Here is a 24,267-nt window from a genome sequence, read left to right as displayed (position 1 = left end):
GCAACCAAGTGTCAGATTAACAAATCAATGGGCATAAGAGATATAAAATGGGTTACCATTGAAGCCTTTCAAATACCCAAACATATGGATGAACCAAATGTGAATTGTAATTGACTCACCCGCACCTTTGATCTCTACACCCTTGGATTCCCAAAGAGACAGCGGAGTCCCCCTCGGCCGGCGCTGAACTGATTGGGGCCTCCATTGTGAGCCCTCACAAAGCCTATTCTCTCTGCTTCCATCTCCTGGATGTAGATATATCCCGGCACTCAGCAACTGAGACAAGCCAGCTCCGTCTTAGGGAGGGTGATGGAGCAGAAGAACTCGACTTGAGTGACCCCACACAACTTCTCACCCGGGAGCCCCACGATCCCAGAGCACTCTCCCCCCCAGCCTGTGCCATCCTCAGCCTCTCCAGCATGGCCTTCTGCACGCAGGCTCCCCTCGGAGAGGCACACAGAGGTGCAAAAAAGTCATTGGAGAGCAAGTTTGTGCAGTGAGGACGCATGTTCCCCCACCGCTCCCCGGAGCCGGCGGTGGGTTTGGTTAGGTTTTCCAAGGGTTTCACTGTACATAACCAAGGATCAGACTTTGCCATAGTGTGTGCGGAAACCGCAGGCACTTGAGTATACAGCAAAGCCTGGACTGATATGGACGTGCTGGAAGTTGCTTTGCTCTTCTGCAGCAGCCTCAACATCTGACAGCTCATATCACCTCCACTTGCTCAGAAGAGACAGCCGATTCTTCTCCTGTGTTGTTACTGTAGGTACATGAGAAGTAACTTGAAGTTTAAACCAAACCTGATCCCCAAATTCTTACTTTTGGGGTTTGCAAAGAGTGAGTTTTAACCAGTTTTGGGTAGATCTGAGAGTGTTAGTTAAAATGAAGCACTACTTTTGTTACTGTACTAACCTGACAACTCTGCAAAGGAGTCACATGGCAAGTATTTGGCTTTTTGTGCCTCATTACAAACTCAAAGTTTGCTGTAGATCTTCCAGGAAACCCAGTCCCACTCCTTCTTCCGTCCCCACGTTCCACATGCACAGATGGGTTTTGTGTATTTTACCCCACAGCGAAATTTTCCCACCACCTAGGTAGCAAACAAAAATTAAGAAGCTCAGTTCTTGCAATACTGAGCCTCCCAGCACCGGAGTCTCGAAACTCTTGTTATTGAAGGTGAATCCCTGGTAGCTATCCCCAGCAGTAGGCACTGGATCCCAGGGGAAGCGGTTCCCGACCAGGAACGCTGCACGTGCTCCTTCCTCCACTGCAGCAGGAGGAAGACGGGGGTCTGATGGGGGAACCATAACCACCCTTCCTGAGACGGCTGAGCGTGCAACAACTGCAGAGCTGACCCGCAGAGGACCGGAGGAAGGAAAGGAGCCCGGGGAGAGGGAAAAAACTCACAGGCTCTTAATCTGCTTTAGGACCGCCTGAGCTTGCTGTTTATATATAGCTTAATTAATTATTACACTACATTTAGCAGTGTGACCTTGAAATTGTCTCTGGGGGAAGCCAATAGCCCCGGCATAGGACCAGCAGCCTGCCAAGGAGCCGGTGTACATGGCGGCACCGGGACGCCCCTCGGGCGCCCACCACCCGGCGAGCGGCAGGAGCCCGACTCCACGCGGGTGGCAGAGGAAGCGCGAACCTGCAATTACAGGGCTTGAGAGCCGCCGCCGAGAGCTGCCCGCTTGCAGCAAAACCCAGCCCGAAACGGCAACCTGCTATTCCACTTCGGCTTCGGCAAGTCCGAGACCTTCTCCCGAGGCTTCGCACGCTGCTCAACGCCCCTATTAACTCTTCCCTCGGCTTTTTGAATGCCGTGCAGAGAGAGGCCAACGCTCATTAGCTACCAGAGCAGCTACAGAGGGAAATTAAGGGGGGAAAAAAAAAAAAAAAGCCACGAGCTTTGCGTGAAGCTGCAACAAGTTCACTGCAGAGCGCTGGGGCGGGTGGAAGGAGACGAGCTTTGCTAATCGCCCCGGCCCCAGTCCTCAGAAAGGAGTCACTGTCGGTCCACGTGGCCGCGAGGCGAGCACGGCAGCGGGACGAGGCTGGAGAGCCGCCCGGCCGAAACGCGGGCACTGAAGCGCGCCCCAAGCATCCTCCCTCCGCCCCTCCGCCGTCCCCAGCCGGAGCCACGTTTGCACGAGGCCACCGGGTCCATTCGGCGGCCGCTCCCCGTCCTTGCGCGCGCACGTCGCCGCCTGCACGCAAACGCCGCTCACGTCCAAGGGTTGGGACACGCCTGCGATTTACTCCAGCACCCTTTAGCTTCACTCCAAGCCCGACACATCTTTAAAAAAAAATTATAAATAAACCGAAGGCATGCCAAAGCTGCAGGCCTTGCCAGTTTTTAAACAAATATTTAATAGCTAAATGAAGCAGCAAAGTGTTTTAATAATAAAACTCCGGGGCTTCGTCCTCCCCCTAGTGACCGGAAAATCGCTACACCAAGTCACCAACGTCTTTCCAGGCTCATGCCACTAACTGCAGCCACGCAGACCTTAGTGCAAGATTACAATAAAACCAAAAATATTTATGCAATTTAATGTCAGCATAACGTCAGTCCTCTAGGTTCTTCTGTGTTTAATCGCTTTCACCAACTCAGCAGTTTCCAAAAGATTTCCTAAGCCGTCACACACTGCGCTTCTGCGCTTTGTAGACTTTTATATTTTGAGACAAGTTTATAGTCAATACTTGAGACAGGCTGCTAGCTGCAAACTAAGGGGTTTAACACAAAGCTGTTTTCCTAGCTGCTTTATCAAACTTCATCACTGCGATGGATTTTGCCGAAGAGGATGTGCACGCTTCCAGGGAAACATTTCCTACAGTCAGTGGCGCAGATATGCACAGAGGGCCTGATCCTGCGGCCCTCACTCAGGCAGGGCTGAGGACCGCACTAAACAGAGCGAGAAATTCAGGCACCAATACGGTTACTGAAAAACAGCAGCTTACTGCCGAGGCCACCAGCGCGCTATTGAAGACATGTCTCTTCACTAGAGCCAACTTCATGCATGAGAAGTACATTTTGTGAGCGAATCAGTGTTTTAACTCCAGCTGTGCTTGGTCTTGCTGGTCACAGGACCGCGGCTGCAGCAATGCAGGATTTGGTCTCACATTCACGTTCAGCAAGGGATGTATAAAATATATACACCCACCTATAATATTATGAGCGTGCATATATATGTATACACACACACACACACACACACACACACACACACACACACACACACACAATTCTCACTTGCTTCTGGCCTGACTGCTAAGCCACCAGGATTCACACCGGAGGGAACAGACCATGCCAACTCAAAGGAGAGGTTACAACCGATCATTTTTCTAATAAACTAGGCACTTGGGTGGATTTTCAGAAGTGCACTGCAGTACAAGCTGAGCAGAGCGGCCAGATTACAGCTCTGATCTTATGGATTTTACCAGCGCAAGGCTTGCAAGAAGGCACTGGGCGAGGACTATTCCTCTGAGCAAGGGCTAGCAGATCTGACCTCCTCTAACACCACTGCACAAAGTTACGCGCAGACCAAGGTTAGCACTGGATGGCTGCAAAATGCAGTCTGCGTCAGATCTTCAGCTGCCATAAAGTGATATAACTCCCTCGAAGTTGGCATTAACTCGCCCAGGATCTCAGTAGAGACCTTCTCTTCTCTATCCCTTTTCTGCAGGGAGAGGAGAAAACAAAATAGATTTTGAGCACCGCTGAGGAGGTTCAAGCAGTCGTAAAGGATTTAGGAGAACTACAGTGAGACATGGCGTTGCTTTTCTTCAAACAAAATTCTCCCCTCCCCTGCTACCACATAACAGGGCACTGCTACGCTCAGGGATTTTAACAGAAGAAGCAAAAAAACCCCATGAATTAGCCATTTCCTTTAAATGAGTGTGAGGTCTTCTGCTCATAGGTATGTAAGAGGAAAATACATTTAGAAGTGCTATCAGTATCATCAAGATCCTCAACCACCTAAGTGTGAGCCTCTCTGAGCAACTCCAGCAGGACTCCTCAGATAGGAGCACATGTGCTTGCAGAACCTGGAGGCCGCATTTTGCAAGGCCACGGCTAAGGAAGGCAGCTCATGGTGTCCCCGCACTGCCCATTCCTCACCCCAAACATCCCCCATTCCCGCCCCAACAGGTGATGGTGCCATGCGCAGAATTGCCGCCACCGAGTCCGTTTTCCTCCTCCACCTTCAGAACTACTGCCAAGAGCAAAACCACCACCAAGAGTGTTTGAAGCCCAACACGGCTTCAGAAGAGATGATCTGCTTCCCTTAACATCTATGAACAAACTAAGATTGACTGTGTATCACTAAATCTGAGCTGTCCCTGCAGTCCCCAAAGATGCCCTTACAGCTCCAGGACCGCCCTCTGCAGAGGGCTCGCCCCGCTCATTACTCTGCTAACGACCTTCCTTGCCTCCACTTGCCCAGGCTTCAGTTCACCGCCTTCGAGACTCATCTCTAGGCATCTCGCAATGACCTCCAGACCAACTGGAGACCAGGAGATGGCAGGGGACAGGACATCATTAATAGCAAATCATAGGAACTCCCTAATGGCAATGCTAGATTGCCAATAAATCACTGCCCTAAATTAACCTCACGTTCGTTTTGAACGTGCCGATAATCAATATGTTTCATCATCAGACGCCTCATTAGGAAAGTCAAGAGGAGGTCCATGTATTCCGTTGCCTTTTGGCTGCCGTTGGCAAGGCCCGATGAGCTGAGCCACGTGAAAAAGCCCATGGTCTTTCGAGCAAGCTAATTAAGAAAAACACACCGGGAGCTGCTGCAAGACCTGAAATTGCAGCGGCGTGGGCAAGCCCCGATACAGTCATTAGCAGCAAGTCAGGACCAAGCACAGCACTTAGTCATTCCTCCAACGAACCGAGAGGCCTCTCCTGCCGTCACTCCTCACGCGCCACGTGGTGACAACAGGTAGCGGCCGATAGCCCCCTGACCCCCTAATTATACCGCTGAAATAATGCGCCAGCTATTTGTTGTGCTTTGAGCCCATATGTTAACTGTCCTGTGTGGCCCCGGCCTATTAATTATCCCCTTAACCCACCGATCACTGATCTTCACACCACCACGAGAGGTCAACGCACACGCTGAAAGATCCTTAGCCTCCTTCCTATGTGGGATGGATTAACAGCACCGAATTTGGGCTCTGACGGCAAAATGACTTCAGTATCGGGTCAGATCAGAAAGGCAGCTCAAAAATATGTCCATTTAGGTAGAATTTTAATAGCGACTGCATCTGGGGCTTGCTGGATCTGCCTGAAAACAAAGCATTCCCTGAGGGAGCCTCGAGGCGTCCAGAGCACAGCGTGTTGCGGAGCGCTGCCCTTGCCCACTTGAAAAGGAAAGAAAACGTAAAAGGCAAAAAATCCCCAAACCCGGAGTCAAGGCCGTGGGTTTTTCTTCCCATTGGTTTTACGCCAAGAAGGAGCGCCGTGTTCCGCCGCACAGCGTCGCGCTAATCCGCTTAGCGGGGCAGAGCCACCATCCAAACAAGTTCCCCCCCAATGCATGGTCAACTCGGAAAAGTTCAGCCGCTCAACAGGTGAGGCCGTGAAACCCGATCGCGGCAGCCAGCGTCTCCCCCCGCCCCCAGCGTCGTGCTGGGAAGGACTCATCACGTGCGCCGTATCGGGCAACGCGCTAGAAACGGAGCGGCGCGCCGAAACCCCAGCAACACGAGTAATCTTTGCCATCTGTTTGAACAACTCAAGCCTCCTCAGATGTGAAGGCACGATCCCACGCGAACACAAGGGCCTTGCTGACTGATTACAGCAGCCCAACCCTCCTTTTTTGGGGCGCCGTGACTACAGCCATGTTGCCCGGACCCGCGGAGGGGGCACTGCCGACCCCGCTCCCGTGGGCACAAGCATGCCGATGTCCGGGGGGGACCACTGGAAGTCCCCGCTTGCTCAAGGACAGCGCAATGCAAGGTCGATAGTTGATTTTTTTTTTTAAATCAAGAAAAAAAATAAAATCGCAAAGGGAAAGCTGCTTGGCAAAGCTGTTCTGGAGGACAGAACCGTATTTTGGGATATACTCGCTCCAGTCCAGCACAACCCGCGGGAATGTGCTGAAGGCACCGGTCTGCGCACAGATATGGCCCTTTGCGCGCAAAACCCGGTTGGCAGAACCCGTCCCGTTCCCAAACCTCCCAGGCCAGCGAACCTTGCAAAAGCTGAAGGAGACGACTCGTTCGGTTTTGCAAGCCGCCGGCCGCGGAGGGAGAGCCGCCTCGGGGCTCCCCGCTGCCCTGCCGGAAAGCGCGGGGGCCAAGACAGGGCCGGTGTTGAACCCCAATAACCCACCACCGAGTCGGGATTCGTAGGGAACAGCCGACCGCCCCGGCCAAATCCCATCCGGTGCGAGATCTCCAGTCGGCCTTTTAAGCGGCAGCAGCCGGATCCTTGCCCTGCTGCCAGCCCAGCGCCGCTCACGCCCCCGCGCGCTCCTTCGGGCAAAAAGGAGGTTCCCAGAGGGGGAAAAAATAAAAAAGAAATCAAACGAGGCAGCAGCTGAGGAAGTTTCTCCAGGTTCGGGAATTACCGTGAAGCAGCACTTTGCACATGAAGGTCCCAAGCCTCACGGAGGGCAACGGCAGAGCCTAGGGGACGTAAATTTGAACGGATTTATAGCGCGCCGCCGGACCGCCAGGCCCGATCCTGCTGAGCTGGCCAGCCCACGGATCCCAGCCAGGAGGAGGAGCGCAGGCAGCTTGGCACTAGTGGAAAAGATGAAGCCCCAGGCCTCTAAGCACTCCCCTCCTTCCAAAAAAAAAAAAAAAAAAAGGAAAAGGGCAAAAAGCTCTGCCGCCTGGGTTTCTGCAGACTAAGGAGCTCGGGATAGCTCTGCAGTGGAGATTTCAGCCGGCGTCTCCATGGCACGGGGTTTCCTGGCAGAGGGCTACAGACTGGCCTTATAAATCAGTGATGTTCAGCGGGACGGGGAAGGCGCAGCCCACGGCAGGAGGGCCTGGGTGCTACAGCCCACCGGGCCTGAAACGAAAAAACAACAAAACCCTAACTGTAATTACTTCATCTTTTTTCCTTACCTCACATTCATCGCAAGACAAAAAGGCTTCCAAGTTCCTAGCTCCAATTAAAAATGGGGCATTACTGCAAGAAATAAGAAACAATATCCAAAGCAACCGTTTCTCCGGGCTTGCAAGAAGTCTTTTTTTTTTCCCCCCCTGCCAGCCCATCTCGTACCAAAAAAAAGACTCGCTAACGGACCGCAAGGACGGCTGTGGGTCTGCGCAGAGGGCGGCGCGCACGGGCGCCCTGCTACGCTGACATTCTGCCTGCCGCCCGCTGCAGAGACGCAACTTATTTATTATCCAAAAATTCCCCGCGCTACTTATAATTAGTTTGCAGTAGTGGCTGGATCTCATTTCTCTTCTGTCATGGTAAATATTTTCACTTGAAGCAGCTAACATGCTGTATTCATTACCGGTGGGGAAAAAAAACCCACAACGTGCTTACCGGAGTTGTTTGCGTTAGATCTCTGTCTCGCTATCAAAAATCCATTTGATTTTTCCTCTTTTCCCACCACTATTTAGGAAAGGGGGTCAGCACCACTCGATACTGTTTTGCTGGCCACGCAAAAGAAAAACACCTTGCATTTCACTCCAACTCTTCCACTGAGCAGAAAATGAGGCAAGAAGAAAAAAAAAAGTTTGCTCTCCCTCCTTCAAAAGTTTTTTTTAAAACCACACATGAAAACTTCAGGCACAGATCAGTCATTATATAAATATGATTAATTACAAATACTTCAGAATAGGCACTTTCGTCAAGCTAAATAAACAAACTTCTGATACCATCTGCCTCTCAGGAACATGCAGAAACATTAAATTGGAAGACGTCGTTGTAGGGCAGGGACAACTTAAAAAAAAAACAAGCAAACAAAAACTCTTTAAGAGATATGGCCAGGTTTGGTCAGAAGCCAGCCAAATAAAATCTCTCTTAAATGAGGCAAGGGTTGAAACTTGCATCGTCCCCTTTTTAAAGGCAGGCAACTGGATTTAAAGTGTAACGACCGGGTGCTGAGGGCACAAGTTAACTGCCCCTGTTCCAAAGTTCAGTTGGTCAATTTGTGCAAAAGCGTCTGAAAAAACAACGACGAGGATTGCCCAGCTAAATGCACGGCTACTGGCGCAGCAGATATTTTACAGCATTTTTAATCTGATTTTATTGGGCCATTAACAAGAAAATACAAACGCTTATCCTTATTGACATTAAGATAATAAATAAAAGCCTCATTGGGGCTTGTGGAAATAAGCATGGTCCTGAGAAGCGCTGCGGAGCCAAGATTCACTGAAGTCAGTGGGAGTTTCGAGCCATATAGTATCTGATTTCTAACACTGAAATTTATGGGAACAAACTCCTGCATCTAATTCAAACTGAAGTTAAAAATGTTGCAAAATTACCCAACAACTTGTCTGCTGATTTCAGAAGCACTTTCCCCCTAATAGATTCTGCATTATTTATTCTTCCTCTCTCGTAACTCTCTCCCTGCAAAATCGATTCGAGTCCCAGTCCCACAGATAGGCAAGCGTGCTCCGGACGTCAGGGCAACTTGTACCCAAGTGATTTCAAGACTTTTAGCATCACTTAAATTTGATGCTTGGGAGTTTCACCAATGAAGATGAGTCATATTTAAGTTAAAAAATCCACTTGCCTAGATAACTCTTTAATATGTAACCCTGTGTACCAGGGATAGGGCCCATGCTTCTTAAAATTAAGCAGTTCCTAAGGTGAAACTATTTAAGAACTTATGCGCAACTTGGGTGCCAGTTTCTCCAAATTTAAAAATAATACGTTTTCTTTAAATATTGACTTTCCCCCACTGCATCTGGGATAACAGATTAATGTAATCATAAGCATTATTCTCTCCTTCTCCCCTTCCTCCCCTTACTTGTAAAAGATTAATCAACCATTTTATGGTCTAATTTAGGTACCTAATTAAAAACAGAGTTCAACACATACAACACCATTTTGCTAATAAATCTTGACAGGTCTTCTGCTTTGTAATATGCAAGTCCTCCTTTCAAAATGCTAGATTCATATTTGTTAAACCCAACTGCATTTATAAAGATTTCGTCTCGGTCGCTCTGGGACGGCACGCCGTATACTTCACTGAAATCCTAGAGTCGCATAAAACGAAAGTGCTTTCAGAGAGACTTCCTTCTAGCCAGATCTTATCCTGCCTTCACTTCGCTAACTGCTGAGGGATAGCAGCATTAAAAAAAAAAAAAAGGAAAAAAAGACATAAACCTAACAGCACTCGGAGGGTGTGAGTTTCTTAGACTACAAAGCCGTTAAAATCCACAACTTCGCAGCTACCACCTCGGTTCCAAGTTTCAACTGTTAGACTCCGCTTAGACTCCTGCAAACGTGCGGCACAAAGACAGATTAAAAACAGTGGTGATAAAGGAACCTGAGCGACCCAGGCACGAGAAGAAATCCAAGCCCGTGCCGGCCCGGCGGCGCGGAGGGCTCCGCAGCGCAAGCGGTGCCAGCGCAGCGCGAAGGGCCCCGGGCTCCCCCGCCCGCCCTCGCCCCTCCAAACCCGGCCGCCCGCGGCGAGGTCGCGCGTGTCGGTAGCCCCGGGCTGCTGCTCGCCCAGCTCCCTATCCATCCGTGCGCTTGCGGGAGGGCAGCGCCTAATTTTTTTTTTTTTGGGGGGGGTTTAAACCTCATGCGCTTCTGATCAGATCTCCCCCTATTCCCAATGAGCCCGGGCATTTCTCCCAGCACCCTGAAAATTGCCCCCGAAAAGAGCTGGATCGGCGGTAACAGAAAGCGCACGATCTTGTCCCCAGTGCTACGCCGAGAATTATGCGTCTGAGCAATTAGCATCCATAAAACTGATTGCAGCGGTGGGAGAGGTAGCAGGGAAACTGCACGCCGCTGCAAAAGGCAGAAGTGACCAAGTTTCATCTCTAACACAGACGTGCCGCATGCCAGTGCCACGGCTGCCCGATCTCTAGCGTTACCACTGCGCTTGGAGCACTGGTCGAAAATAAAAATCGGGCTTTGCTAAGAGCACTGTACTGTACGGCGCTGGTTCAGTATCCAAATGATATTTAAAGCACGCCAGCCATCCCATAACAACAGCCCGGATCGTGAAAGTTAAAGGAAAATCTATGTTAAAAACCTGCAAAAACTCCGGGAGCACAACGAAATAAGAGTGTTCGGAAAATTAATATTTAACCGTCAATTTAAAGATTAAATGCAGTTTACCTAATATAAAGTCTACAAACAGCTAGCTGCCGCTTACACTAACGGGGCCAGCGAATGCGGCGCAGGGAGAAGTGGGCTTTTCGGCGGTGGGGTTTATTCCACTTTATTTTATTTTGGTTTTTCTCTAGCAGGTCGTTTAGATCATTTAAATTTAGCCTCGGGCGCTCCTTCGACCTGCTCGAAAGCCGCGACCGCGGGGCAGCGCGGAGCCGTCGCATCCCCGCGGAGCAGGGGGCCAGCAGCCTCCTCCCCCCCCCACCCCCCCCCCAGCGAAGCGCTCCGCGGCGGCAACACCCGACCCCGGGCCGGGGGAAGCCCGACGGCCCCGTCCCGCCGACGGCTGTCGGGGCCCCGCACCCCTCCCCGGCAGCGGCACCGCGGGCTGCCCCGCCGGGGCGCACGCTGCCGCGGCAGCGCCGCAGGGAGCCGCCCCCCTTCCCCGCGGCCGTCGGGGGCCCGTCACCCCGCGGTGGCGGCCGCGGCCCCGCAGCGAGCGGCCCGCGGCGGGGGACGGCGGAGGACGCAGCGGGCAGGCAGCGGTACCTGTACCAGGCGAGGCCCCGCTCGTAGTTGCGATCGAAGAAGTGGGGCTCGGCGCCCACGGCGCGGACGTCGGGGTGCACCCGCAGGAACTCCAGCAGCGCCCGCGTGCCCCCCTTCTTCACGCCGATGATGATGGCCTGCGGCAGCCGCTTGGTGCCGGAGCCGTTGAAGAAGCTGGAGATGGGGCTGGCGGCGTCGGGCGCTGCCCGCTGCTCCTCCAGGCTGCTCTCCTCGGCCGGCTCCGGCGCGGCGGCGGCCGCCGGGCTCCCCGGCGGGGCGCGCAGCAGCAGCGCGGGGAGGCGCGGGGCGGCGGCGCGGGGCGGCGCGGGGGAGCCGCGGGGCGCCAGGCCGGGCAGGGCGGCGCAGGAGCCGGCGCACGAGTAGAACATGTAGAGCCAGAGGAAGAGCATGATGAAGAGCAGCAGGAGCCTCCGCCTCAGCGGCAGCAGCGGCGGCGGCGGCGGGAGCGCGCCGGGCACATCGAGGCAGCGGTTCAGGCGCTGCCCCATGTGCCCGCGGGCGCGCCGCGCTGCATGGCTGGAGCCGCCCGCCCGGCGCGGCACGGCACGGCACGGCCGCCCCGCTCCCGCTCCCGCTCCGCGCGGGGATGCTGCATGGGGCGCCGGCGGTAGGCGGAGGGGGGCAGCCTCAGCACGGCCCCATGGCGAGCGGCGGCGCTCCGCTCCGCTCCCGGTCCGCCCGCCCGCCCCCTCGGCGCCGCGGCCGCCGCCCGCCCAGCGCCGCTCTCGCCACCGCCGCCGCGGGCAGCGCAGGCAAAGGCAGGGGCGGGGGCGGAGGCAGGGAGGGGGCGGGGCCGGCGCTCGGCCCCTCCCCCCAGCCTATCGCGGCCGCGCGCCGCCGCATAATGAGCTCCACGCGCTGCCGGCGCAGCAGCCAACGAGCGGCGCCGCTGGGCCGCGGGGGCGGAGAGCTGGCCGCGGGCGGCGGCGCTCATTGGCCAGCGAGCCGGCACCGCGCCGGGCCCCGTCCGCGCCGCCCCGCCCCCCGCGGCCCTCGCCTGGCCCGCGCCCGTCCCGGCGCCCTGCCCGCGGCTGCGCGGGGGCCGCGGGCGCCCGTCCCGTCCCGTCCCGTCCCGGGCGGCGGGGCTGCCCCGGGGCGCCGCCCGCCCGCGCGCCGTCGGGGCCGCCGGCGGCCTCCCGCCCGGCCCGGTCCGGCTCGGCCTTTCGGGTGACGGGCGGCGGCACGGCGGCGGCAGCGCCCTGACGGCGGCGTTCCTGTCGCGCCTGTCGCGACTCCGCCGCTCCCTTCCCCGTCCCGCTCTCGCCGGCGGCTCCCCCGCCCTGGCCGGGCCCCTTCCAGCCCAGCGGGCCCGGCCGCTCCCGGCGCCCCGGCGCAGCCGTGCGGCGCCCGCGCTGCAGCTCAGCCGGGGCGGGGAGAGGGAAGCGTTTTGGGGCAAACAGCGATTACTGGCTCCCGCGCACGACACGCCGCGGCAGCAGCTCCCCGCGCCGCAGCACGAAGCGGCGCCGTTGCGGGGGCAGGTTGCTCCCCGCCGCCCCGTTAGCAGGAGCCGGGGGGGGGGGGGGCTGCCAGGGCTGCCTGCGGCCCGTCGCCCCGTCGCGGGCGGCACCGTGCCGGAGCGCGAGGCTCCGCGTCCCGGGGGCGGCTTCGGCCGGGGGAGCCGCGTCGGGCCCCTCTCGGCGGCTCCGCGCCCCGGGCAGGGCGGCGGCGCCCGGCCCGGCTCGGTGCAGCACGGCTCGGCACGGTGCAGCACGGCCCGGCTCGGCGCAGCACGGCCCGGCACGGCACGGCCCGGCTCGGTGCAGCACGGCTCGGCCCGCGGCGCAGCCCCCCAGCGCCGCCCGCCGTCGGATGGCCGTGTGGGCCCGGCGCGTCGCCGAAGCGGCCGGGGGAAGCGGGGTAGCTCCGGGCCCCCCCGGTTGTGCGCGGTGTTGGGCACCGGCGTTTTGCCAGTGTGCACAGGGAGAGTGTGTGTGTGTGTGTGTGTGTGTACGCATAGCCGGTGTGCACGGGTTGTGCCTATGCGCATTAACAGCGTGCACGGGGGCTGGGGGGTGCGAGTGTGTGTGTGTGCCCAGCCAGTGTGTACGGAGGGTACGTGTGTATATATATACGCCCGTATATATATGGGCGTTTGTGTGTACACCTAGCTACTGTGCGTGTGCGTCCAACCGGTGTGGACGGGGGGCTTATCGTAGCGGGGTGAGTGTGTGTGTGGCCAGCCCGTGTGCGTGGTGCGTGTTAGTGTGAGTCCTGCCAGCGTGCTCCGCAAAACGGCCTCGCACCATCTCAGCACATCATCGGTGCGTGGTGGGGAGGGAGCCCGTCCCGACCCTCCCGTGCACCGGGAGGGACAGTGGGGAGGGAAAGGGGAGAAGCCCTGTACTGGAGAGGCAGCGCCAGCTCGACCTACCTGCTCCCCTCCGGGCTGGGAACAGCGTCCACCCCGTGGAGCCGGAGCTCAGCAAGGGGACAACGCCGACGGGACGTCCGCGGAGCTGCCGCGCCAGCTCACCGCCCCGTCTGCCCTGTGGCCCCGGGCTCCCCGCCGTCCCGGGGACCGTGGGAAAGCACCCCACAGTCACCCAAGAGGGTCCCGAAATGGGGTAAGCCACAGACCCAGAAGGAGTCCCTGTTGAACACATCAGAAATAAAATGCTGCCATATCTTTTTTAACATGGATCATAAATAGGTATTCCACATTATATTAAACCATACAAATTTTAACCATTACTGTTACAAGTCCCACAGGGGCAGGTATTTTTCAAATACACATAACAAGAAAGAGCACAACAACATCCATTTGCTGTAATAGCTGTATGCTGGGCAATACAGCAAACAGGCTATTGTTGCCAGTGAAAATATTCATAGATTCACAGACCTTAAGGCTGGGAGGGATCATTATGATAATCTAATCTGACCTTCTTATAACACTAAACTGTTGAAGTGCAGTCATTTCTGCATCAAGACCTTAACTTCTGTTGGATATACAACATCTCTTTTGTAAATATAGATACAATCCTGATGTGAAGCCTTCCAGCTCTGTAAAATCCGTCACATCCCTCACTGATGTATTTCAGGTACCCTAGCACCTTATTTCTAGCCAAATTCACGCTTTATTTCTAGCCAAATTCAGACAGTTTCAACTTTCAGGCTTTGAATCTTGTGAGGCTTTTTCCTACATGTTACAGAGTCAGGTGCTATCTGAAACATCTTCCCTAAAACACGACACTTCCCAGCTTTTCTCAGAACACTCCTATAAAAAGTGCCAAGGAACTGCGGTAACGGCAGATTATCAGGCAGGATGAAGCATGAATTTTGAGATGAACAGAGATCCTTCCCACTTCTCTGTGCCACTTTTTCACCCTAGCATGTAAAGAGTGCCCTCAACTCTCAGCTTTGGTGAGTATTGTGGAGGTCTCCAAACCAACTGCTTTCCTTCCCTGGAAGGATGATCCAGTCCTACAGGCCTCATGACAGTAGTGCTCAGGTTCAGACCTTGCAGCTCACTCTGCTGCCTCCAATGAGGCTCTCTGACTCAGGTCCAAAAATGACTTTGGATGCTAAAGCTGCTCTGTGTCTCGTCAGGCACATGGTGCCTAGTCTGCTCTCCAGAGCCTCACTGGGATTTGTACATGATCCTCAGGGATTTGTATTCCCACCACAACACTCAGTCCAAGAGCGATGGCCTTCATCTCCTGCTGGACTGGATGAGGCTGGTCTGCCTGCTCTGTCATTCGCTGATCAAGTGTGCTGGGTGTGAGGAGCTGGAGCCTGAGAGAGATTAAATTGGACAGTGTCCCTCAGACTGCCTCTTGCTCAAAAAGGTCCCACCAGAAGGCAGGTGCCATACCTCAATGTTGTACCATGGGCCATGCAAGATCCAGGGGTGAGGTCCCATTGCAGGTCCAGGTGCCCGAGATACCAGGCATTAGGACAGGAGGGCAGTGAGTGGTGCTTAGCCCCAGTACCCCAGGAGAGCCCACCAAAATCAGAATCTGAACAGGAGCTGCTTGGAGGCAAATACTGCGGTCTGGGATGTATCTTAGATCTCACCCCTCTCTGGACTTCTGCTACTCAGGACTCAGGTGGGTACCAGAGCCTTCCTGTTCAGAAACAGACAAAAGGTTGTAGTTTTGTTTTTCTAGAAAGCTAGAGGAGGATCTACCACTGGTAAGTCAGAACTCTAAGTCAGGCTCACTTCCTTCTTCTGCTTCCCACCCCGTCCTTCTCCACAAGAGGAGATGCCCAGACCAATAAGCTGCTGACTCTTCCAGCACTGGGGTTTTTAGAGTTCTCCCACTTCCAGGCCTTAATTTTAGATATGGCTTCAGCCCATGAGCCCACCTATGGATGGGGAAAAGCACACCCTTTTTCCAGCTGGGCTTGAGGAGGAAGTCAGAAATTTTGTAAGCTGTTCTGTCCAGTTCTGTTTGCTACCCACTGATAATCCAGCATGGGCTAATGAGACACCAAGTACAGACCCGTGTTCATGCAAAATTACTCAGTTTTGCAAATTCAGCTGTTATTTTCAGAGACTGCAAAATCATTGCAGATTATCCTACCTAGTACACTTGTCAAAATAAGATGCCTAAACTTTTGATTTCCTCATCAAACTCTGAAGCCCTTTGAGACCTTCTTGCTACTCCGTTTCCATCTCATTGGCTGTATTTCAGGGATGGGTGATGTGATCTCTGTAAATGATTTGGAAAGTGCTTTGGGATGAGAGGTGCTGTCTAGATGTGAGACAGCAGTGCTAATGCTTTTATCATTCCTAGGAGTCTTGGCCCCACCAGCAGATCTATCCAAAGTGACAGTGGAACATTATCAAGGTACAATACATTATATTTAAACAGACTTCACTCAGTTGTAAATTCTGCCTAACTGGGATTTCTCTCACAAAGCTATTCTGGTTGTGCCTCAGAACTGGGGTATCCAGCATCGTCTAAAGCTGTAGAACCACCAAAAAGGGAAATTTGAGTGGGTTTCAGCTTACAGACCATGGCTGGGCTCCCAGGACATTACTTATTATTAGAGACTCAGGCTAACATTTACTGATGGAGACTTCTCTCCACTAATCTGGGTGAGCGGCTCACAGCCCAGCCCCAGACTGACGTGGGGAGTACCCCTGGCTCCAGAGGCCTCTTGCTGAGGCACCCTTCACGTTGGCCATCCCCTGGGGGATTTCACTCAAGAATGTTAATCAGACTTGGCTTTATCCCTAAACAAGATCTAATGACAAAATAGTAAGTTTAATTGCAAGACTAAAGACAGGGGTTCAGAGGTCTATTTGCTATACAGACACAAAAGAGAACCGTAAGACAAGATAATGCAGTTCTGGATTATACCTGTCAATCCACATTTCCCTCAGTTCTTTTAGTGTCTCAGTCAGATTAGGACAACAGCAGCCCAACCTGCCCACCCTACGGGCATGCCCAGAAGAGTTGCTACAGCCGCACAGCCCTTGTCCCCCACGATCGCTGCCTCTGCCGGCGTCCCTCCTCTGGAGACTGGATGGAAAGAGAAGCAAGGACCTCGTTGTCGTCATGCCTGTCCTCATGCAAGCTGGGATTTCCAGCTCCCCGTTCACCACACTGCTGTAGGACCTGTTGCCTGGACTGGGGGATGGGGCACTGGGACATGATGGTGTTGGGGGTATCTAGGTCATTTCCTCTTCCTCCTCTTTCCCAAAATGTTTGGATGTACGTACGCTTTTGACTTGCATTGGCTTTCTGACAAGCTACACCTTTCCTAGCTCTATTTTAGAAAACGCCTGTTGTCATACAAACACCTTGTGAGACCTGTCACAGTCCACATACTGGCAGTACCACATAGAGACCAAACACAATGCAACAGCCCTTGGAAGCGGAATTAGAGCATTTGACTGAGAAACAACTGGTATGAGGAGACTCTTCCCGCGACACTGTGAGCTTTAGGAACCTCCTTTCGAGGACCAGCTCATGCTGGCATTCCCCGAGGAGCCTGTGGGAATTCTGCACACTCCATGGAAGTGCCTTACCCTACATTCATCAGACAAACATGTAACCTAGCAGCTTCAATGCATCTGTGCAGCTTTTCTGTCACATTATTATTATTAGAAGCAGAAAATGTTGTACTAAATCAGCCTGATTTCTCTTCAGAGTACTCTTGCTTTAAAGGCAGAGCTAATGGGCCAGGGTTTGCTGGAACATCTATTTTCTTTTTTAAACTTTTGCAACACAACTGCTGGAACAGAGCAAAAACAGAACAAAGAGCAAATCTTTTCCTAAGTGCCTTGATTTTCTTGGATGCCAGAGGAGATAGCATGATGCTGACTCCTTCATATATCAGCTTTATCTCAATTAATGAAAAGTGCTGTGTAAGAGCTAATTGTTCTGATCACACTGGGTGTTGTATGATCATCTTGTAAAATAATCCCTACCACAAAGACTTTACAAATGAAATAGAACTGACATATAGAAGAGGGGAAACAAGAACTAGAGAAGTGTATGACTCCTCCAAAGGTACCCTGTAGAGTAACAGCAGAGCTAGAATGGTGCTTGGGTCACCTAAAACCCTATCAGTATCATAGCCACCTGGCACCCATCCTTCTCAGGACCAGGTATTTGCAATGCAAATATTGGGATCATGCAAGCAGATCTTATGTGCTTCAGCTATGGAGTTGAATTGCAAAATATTTCAAAGCATTTTCTGCTGTGCAATAAAAAGGATGGTGTTGTTAGGCTATGCATATGGTATTAATGGTGGTATAATCCGAGCAGTCATGAAATCCAGTTACAGGAGAAATCATTTCCTAGTTTCCCTCTGCATGTTGGTAAAGGTCTGCCAGTAGGCAGAGGCTGGTATTTGTGAACAAAATTAAAGAGAAGACTTCTAGGGAATGTATGAATCACAGTTAGGGGTAGCAACGTTCAAGAGATGACAGGCTGGCTCTCAATGCAGATTTACTCACCTCTTTACTTACTGTTTTGTACAATTCAGAACATAAAACCTGCTGCTTCCACGCACAGGTTGTTCCCTTGTACACTGCTATGCCTGTGAGGGACAGAGAAAAGCCTTCAGAGAGAATAATTCTTATTGTTCCTTATGTCAACCAGCGCTAGCCAGGGTAACATCAACAAAATGTCACAGAAAGTTTGGTTTAAGCCCTTAATGTATGTCAGCTGGAGCTTGTAAAATTTGGATTGGCTTTTTAAGAAAAATAGCCCCGAGATAGGTTTTACTGTAATTGTATCTTCAACAGTTGGACTCCTGTATTTTTTCTCAGGAATGACAAACTCGTAAGTTATCAGGAACAGCTTCCTAGCAAAGGTAGACCAGGATGAGGGCTGAGAAGGCTCTGTCTGCGCCATCCCCGGAGCAGGGCGAGGATGCGAGAGAGGCAGGTTTTGACAGGCGCTTTGGGAGCCAGTTGTGACTTCAATTCAGGCTGACCCAGCTGCCTCCAGCTCACAGAATCACAGAATGGCTGAACTCGGAAGGGACCTCTGGAGATCATCTAGTCCAACACCCCTGCTCAAGCAGGGTCACCTAGAGCACGTTGCACAGGATCATGTCCAGACATCTCCTGAATATCTCCAAGGAAGGAGACTCCACAACCTCTCTGGGCAACCTGTGCCAGTCCTCAGTCACCCTCACAGAAAAGAAGTTTTTTCTCATGTTCAGATGGATCTTCCTGTGTTTCAGTTTGTGTCCGTTGCCTCTCCTGTCACGGTGCACCACTGAAAACAGTCTGGCCCCATCCTCTTTACACCCTTCCTTCAGATATTTATACTCACTGATGAGATCCCCCCTCAGTCTTCTCTTCTCCAGGCTGAAGAGTCCCAGCTCCCTCAGCCTTTCCTCATAAGAGAGATGCTCCAGTCCTTTAATCATCTTAGTGGTCCTCTGCTGGACTCGCTCCAGTAGCTCCATGTCTCTCTTGTACTGGGGAGCCCCGCACTGGACACAGTACTCCAGATGTGGCCTCACCAGGGCTGAGTAGAGGGGGAGGATCACCTCCCTTGACCTGCTGGCAATGCTCTTCCTAATGTAGCCCAGGATACCAAGCTGCACCTCTGCGCGCTGGGGCACCAGCCTTCCCCTTGCTCATGGCCCCCTCAAGCGCAGGGCTCCAGCAAGGCTTGTGCACTTGTTCGCTGGCTCCTGCAATTTGTTTAACGTGATATGCACAGATGTCACAGCAGGCGCATGTATGCTGTCCCCCGCTAATGTGAGCAATGGAGGATCAGGGACTAAATCGTGAAGAAACGTGTTGGCAAGAAATGGGCACAAACAGAAATGCAAGATCGGGTTTGCTCCGTGCTTTTGATGCAGCCTCTGTTTCTGAGCATTTGATTCATATTAGTAGCATATAAATGTCTTGCTGATTCATCAATAAACTAATTGAGCTGCATCGGTAGGGTGGCTGGATCCCGTTTCTTGATTTATTATTCAGACAGCACTGGGAAGGTGCAGCTCGTGACAAGAGGTCAGCGTGGTACTTAGCGGAGCACCGTCGCGAGGAGCCTGGAGGGTGGCCAGCTTTGCAAAACGCACTTGTTAAAACAGGGAAGAAAGCAGAGAACCCAGCAAACGCTCCAGTCGAGATGATTAGAGGATGTCACCCAGCAAGGACAGAAAGGGTCAAGCCCATGAGCTCATCTCTCCGGCATCCGTGCCGGATGCCTCCGAGGCCGTGCGTGCGGCGGCTGCAGTGATGTGCTTTCCAGCACCTTCTCTGAGGCTTACACAACGTCACATCTCCCGGGGCTGATCCTATCCTGTCAGCCTAATGCTGAGTTTCACCTTGTTGCTTTACCTTGTTGCCTTTCCCAATAAGAAAATCTTCATATGCTTTGGGGCAAAAGTTATTTTCTGGCCAGTGAATAGCCCAATTCTGAAATGCTAAGTGTTTTTTTGTTTCTGTTTTTCTGAAATATGAAGATTTTTATGCCTGTAAGAGGGCATGCAGCTTTTAAAGATCTGCAGAGGCAACTGGTCTTGCTCATGGAGATAAATAGGTGCAGGTAACTGAAATCAAGCCAGGGTGCTCTTGATCCCCACCCAGAAAGGATCCCATTTTCTTGACATGGTCTGAAAAGCCTTGCTATCCAGTTTAGAGGAGAGTCATTTACCTTTTAATGATGTTGATCAGGTGCATGTTCACAGAAAAATAAGACTTTCTGGACTGTTTAACCCTGGAGGACCATAGCATGCAGTGACCTGACTGGAGACATGACCAGCCAACACCATCTCTAACACCATCTCTCTTTTTTTTTTTTTTACATATAACAAACATATGTATCTCTCCATGTTGTTTTTCTGTCCTTAATGGTCTTTTCAAGTTTTCTGAGATGTTCCTCAGTCACGGGTCCATTTACCCATGCAGGGTCCCAGGGAAGAGAGATCCTGCAGATTTTCGTTCCACTCCCCCAACCCCTAGGAGCCCACAGTTTTGTCCTCTCCTGTCCTCTCTGCCACGTGTCCCCTTTGCAGTGTCGTCTGCGGGCTGGTGGACCGGAGCTGTTTTGGAGCAGAGGCGAGCTGAGGATCGAAGCCGTACAAACCTTGCGCTGTCTGTCTGCAGCCTCCTCTCCTTCTGCATCAAGGCAACTCCAACGTCACACACATCTGCTGGGCTCCCGTTAGCCTCACAATGGTGAGGTTAGGGAGAAAGGGCCCGGATCGTTTGGGACTTTGTTTTGACAAACGCACGCTTTTGGATTAACCCAGGGAGGCCCAGCTTGCACCGAGCGTCACGTGGGTCAGGACTGCTGCCACAGAAGCCAGCGAACATCCCAGCTGCAAATCGCCAGACCGCCGCGGCGCCGGGCCACCCTGCAGGCGCAAGGCAGCACGGTGGCCACAGCCAGCGTCCCTGGGACTCGCAATGGGGCAGCCTCCGGCCAGGGGAGCATCCCTGGGCTTCGAGCGATCCCCCCGCCTCTGCACTCCTTGCAGAGCACGTCCTGGTGCCACGTACTACACCCGAGCTCTCAGACATCCTTCATACCCACACCAGGGCTCAGGGATGCTCCGGGGACACCATCGCGTCTCCCGGCATTTCCACGGCTGAGGCCCACAGCACTCTTGCAGGGGCAGCAGGCAGCACCGCTGTACATATGTAAAAGGAGATCTTGTTTCTCTCAACCTGAAACCATTTCCTCTCCCCCACTGCCCTCCCTCCCCCTGCCCCCCTAATTTGTCCCTGGGGTTTTAATATCTATTTCTCCAAGTGCCACGGGCCAAATTTACTGCTAGCATAACTCCACCGACTTCAATGGAGAAGAGCGTTTAGGGTGCTCCAAGGAGGCATAAGTAGGAGTGATGTGATGGAATTGAGTAAAGGAAAATATAGGCTGACTGTCAAGAAGAGTTTCCTACCAGTGAAATCTATAGACTGTGGAAGTTTCCCATGGGAACAAGCAGAAACCAAGTTGCTGAAGTCATTTTAAAACAGCACAAGAGAATAGGAAATCAACCCAGTGACTGGCCAAAAGGAAAGGGGAGATGACATAATGCTACTTCTCCCTCTCTAATTTCTGTGGCTTGTCTCGCTTTGTCCATGGAAGCATTTTCAGGCAACTGGATTTCTCCTTGTTTTCTGAGCAATGCGATGGTCTTGTTTCTTCTGGACACGTTTCAATTCTTCCGCCAAATTCTGCCCTGGATTATAGGCATATACCCACTGCAACCCCATTAGTCCTCCTGTTTGTCCTGTTGTTTGTAAACCTCTTTTGGGGTCTTTTCAAGCTGCTTTCCTGACTTGCTAGAGTCTTCGGCTCCGCTCCCGTGTTTATGTAGGTGTACAAAATTAGCCAGCCTAATTTGGAAATGATGACCGGGCTCATTCAGGCCGGCCCAGAGGAGTGCCAAGCTACAGGAGCCGTAAGACACACGTTTGTAACTTACTGGCAAGGGGAAGGGAGAGCAAGGATGGAAATCTTCCTATCTTCGAGGATCCTGCAGGCAGATTCCTGGTAGATCATCTGTCGGACACTCATAAGGGTAATTAGCATATTAGGAAAACCTTCTTTCTCTGGTGACTTCTGGTTCGGAGAGCTACTGCCTGCCTATACGGTGCTCGGTATAGAAAAACGTGTCTGCACACGCAGGAGTCATGCCCAGTTAAAAGCTGGTGCTTTTGCAACCTCTCGCACATGGGACTTTCTAATGCAGTTATTAATGACTTAACATTCTCTCATCGTCGCAACATTAGCAACTTAAAGCTTTACTGCTAGCAACCTCCTACCTCGCACAGTTCCCAGATAATTACAGATTAGAACCGGCTAATTTTTATTTTTGTAAAGCTGTCAGAGATCTATGTTTGTTATTATTGTCTCCTAGGTTGCCAGTTGCATAAATACATATGAAACCCCCCTTTGATCTCTAAGTATAATGACACAGATTTATCAAATGTTTGCCTTTTTCTGTCTCTTTGAAAAGGCTGATTTATGGAGTGCAGTCCCTACCTCCCTTCCTCTCTTGAAATATGAAGTGTTTGTGAGCAGCCAAGGTAATATTTAATATCCTGCCAAGAATCCTTTGCACTTCCTAACAAATGAACTACAACCTACCCAAATGGTTCACATCTGTTTAGCCTCTTCTCCTTTTTAACTAAACAAATTAGCATCAGAATACCTGGGAGACACACAAAGTCCCTTTCTAGATGACAGAACACAGACAATTATTAGCAAGGGGAGGAACTGTCCTGAAAGGCTCCAGCATGGATCGAGCAGATGTTTTCACATCTCCTGGAGTGGCCATGAATGACCCGCGCCACGGTGGACATGCTGCTGCGGCCTTTTGAAGCGGGCGAGGAGTCCATTCAGAGTCGTCTTCTGAATGAAATTAAAGGCAGTGGCCTCCTCTGCTTAAATGCTTCATTTAAGCCACTTCCAGCAAAGAGAAGTTTTGTAGTCCCCCGTTCCCCCCCATAAATGACTAAAATAAAGAGCAGCCCCCCCGGACATTGCTCCCCACCCACACACCGATTTAATGTGATTACTTCCAACCAAGTCCCCCCAGTTACCTCTTGGTGGAGATAAAAGAACCGGCAAGGACTGCCAGCTTTGCATTAGCCATGTAAAACTCCCCACGCGAGCTGCATCAGGGCCGCTCGGGCAGCGGGACAGCGCGTCGCGGGCTCACACTCTGCAGCCCCGCGTGGTCCCCGCTGTCAACCGGCACCCATGGGTTCCCGCTCGTCCCCAAGGCGAGCAGGCACCACCAGGCACCAGCCTGGCTCCAGCCTCCTCCACTGCTTCAGTGTCCTACCCCGGGGAAGGGTTTGGAGACAGTCTTGGTACCCTGTTCGGGAAGAGAGCGTTCCCCATGATTCAAGCAAAGAACAGGCAATTCTGGGTTTAATTTCTGCTTTTGCCAGTGGCTTCTTACCCCAGCTGCATCAGCCACCCAGCCTCACTGTCATTTCCCTCTGTGAATTTGGGTAGAACAGGTATTTGTTTTTAAGGTAGAACAGGTATTTGTGGGTTTTTTTAGGAGAACTGCAAGGTGTAAATGAACACCTGCAAAGTATGCAAAGTCTTTGATTATTACAGGCTTCTGCAGTCTATACACAGGCAATCACACATTTGCAGCCCTCCAGCGACGCTGGGCCTTTGAAGCACTGCTATTCCTATCGGAGTTTCGAACACCTTTTAATCAGGTATTTACCATCAGCTTTTTGGGTAGAGACAGGATGGGATGCAATGGGACGAACTCTGCTGAGTGCTCATTTAACTGGATTCATTGCTGAAGAACGGAGCCAAATGAAACACACTTTTTATTAAGACTAACAGCTTTTGTCGTAAATGTTTTGAAAAAGACAACATTTTAAAACCTCGCTGAGATACTGCTATTAATATATCATCCAAATTGCAAGTGATTAAAACCAACAACAGCTACTACTAAAATGTGGCTTTGTAGCATTGGACCGCATGGGATGCAGCAGGAAAAATCATTACGAACAGACCAGCGGGGTGCAATTATAAATAAAAACAGATCTGTAAAGGCTACAAAAGCAGCAATAATCAGTCCGGTCTGCAGTTTAATAAGGGCTAAAGATGTTCACTGAAGGTACTATTTATTACCAGAGACACGGACACTTTTTGATTAAGGAGTGCAACTTCAAGATAAGTCAACAGAGGGAGTTCACTTCCATCGGTGGCCAAGCGAGGCACAGCCTGCAGATCCCAGAAACACTACTGGATTGCTATCCATCTGTCCACAGGCAAGACCATGTCTCTTTGGCACAGGGCACTGCTAGAGGGGCAGAGCCAGACAAGGCTGAGCTCTGGCCAGGCTTTCACACCCTTTGCTTCTGAGGGCCTGAGCACTTAGTTCACGCAATTACACTTTTTCCAGCATGGTGACTTCTCAGCTTATGCACAGACAGCTCGTGAATGTCCTCACGGAGCTGTGCTGGGCACCCAAAAATGCAGCGGAGGCTGTTCCTGAGCAGCACACATGAGACGCAGTGCAAATGC

The 24,267-nt window shown here is 52.4% G+C and overlaps 1 protein-coding gene across 1 annotated transcript in view; it reads right to left on the bottom strand.

Annotated features, from left to right (window-relative positions):
- Window positions 1-11,490, bottom strand: part of LOC106499407 (heparan sulfate glucosamine 3-O-sulfotransferase 3B1) — a 31,230-nt gene extending 19,740 nt beyond the window's left edge. Inside the window, exon 1 of the mRNA XM_067308420.1 lies at window positions 10,817-11,490. Within this exon, the coding sequence (XP_067164521.1) occupies window positions 10,817-11,325 (509 nt within the window). The 5' untranslated portion in view covers window positions 11,326-11,490. The remainder of the gene's footprint in view (window positions 1-10,816) is intronic.
- Window positions 11,491-24,267: the final 12,777 nt, after the last annotated feature.

Source organism: Apteryx mantelli, chromosome 19 (genome assembly GCF_036417845.1).
Source record: "Apteryx mantelli isolate bAptMan1 chromosome 19, bAptMan1.hap1, whole genome shotgun sequence".
NCBI classification, from domain to species: domain Eukaryota; kingdom Metazoa; phylum Chordata; class Aves; order Apterygiformes; family Apterygidae; genus Apteryx; species Apteryx mantelli.
The sequence above is the reverse complement of the archived record's forward strand: the minus strand, read 5'-3'. Positions and strand labels throughout refer to the sequence as shown.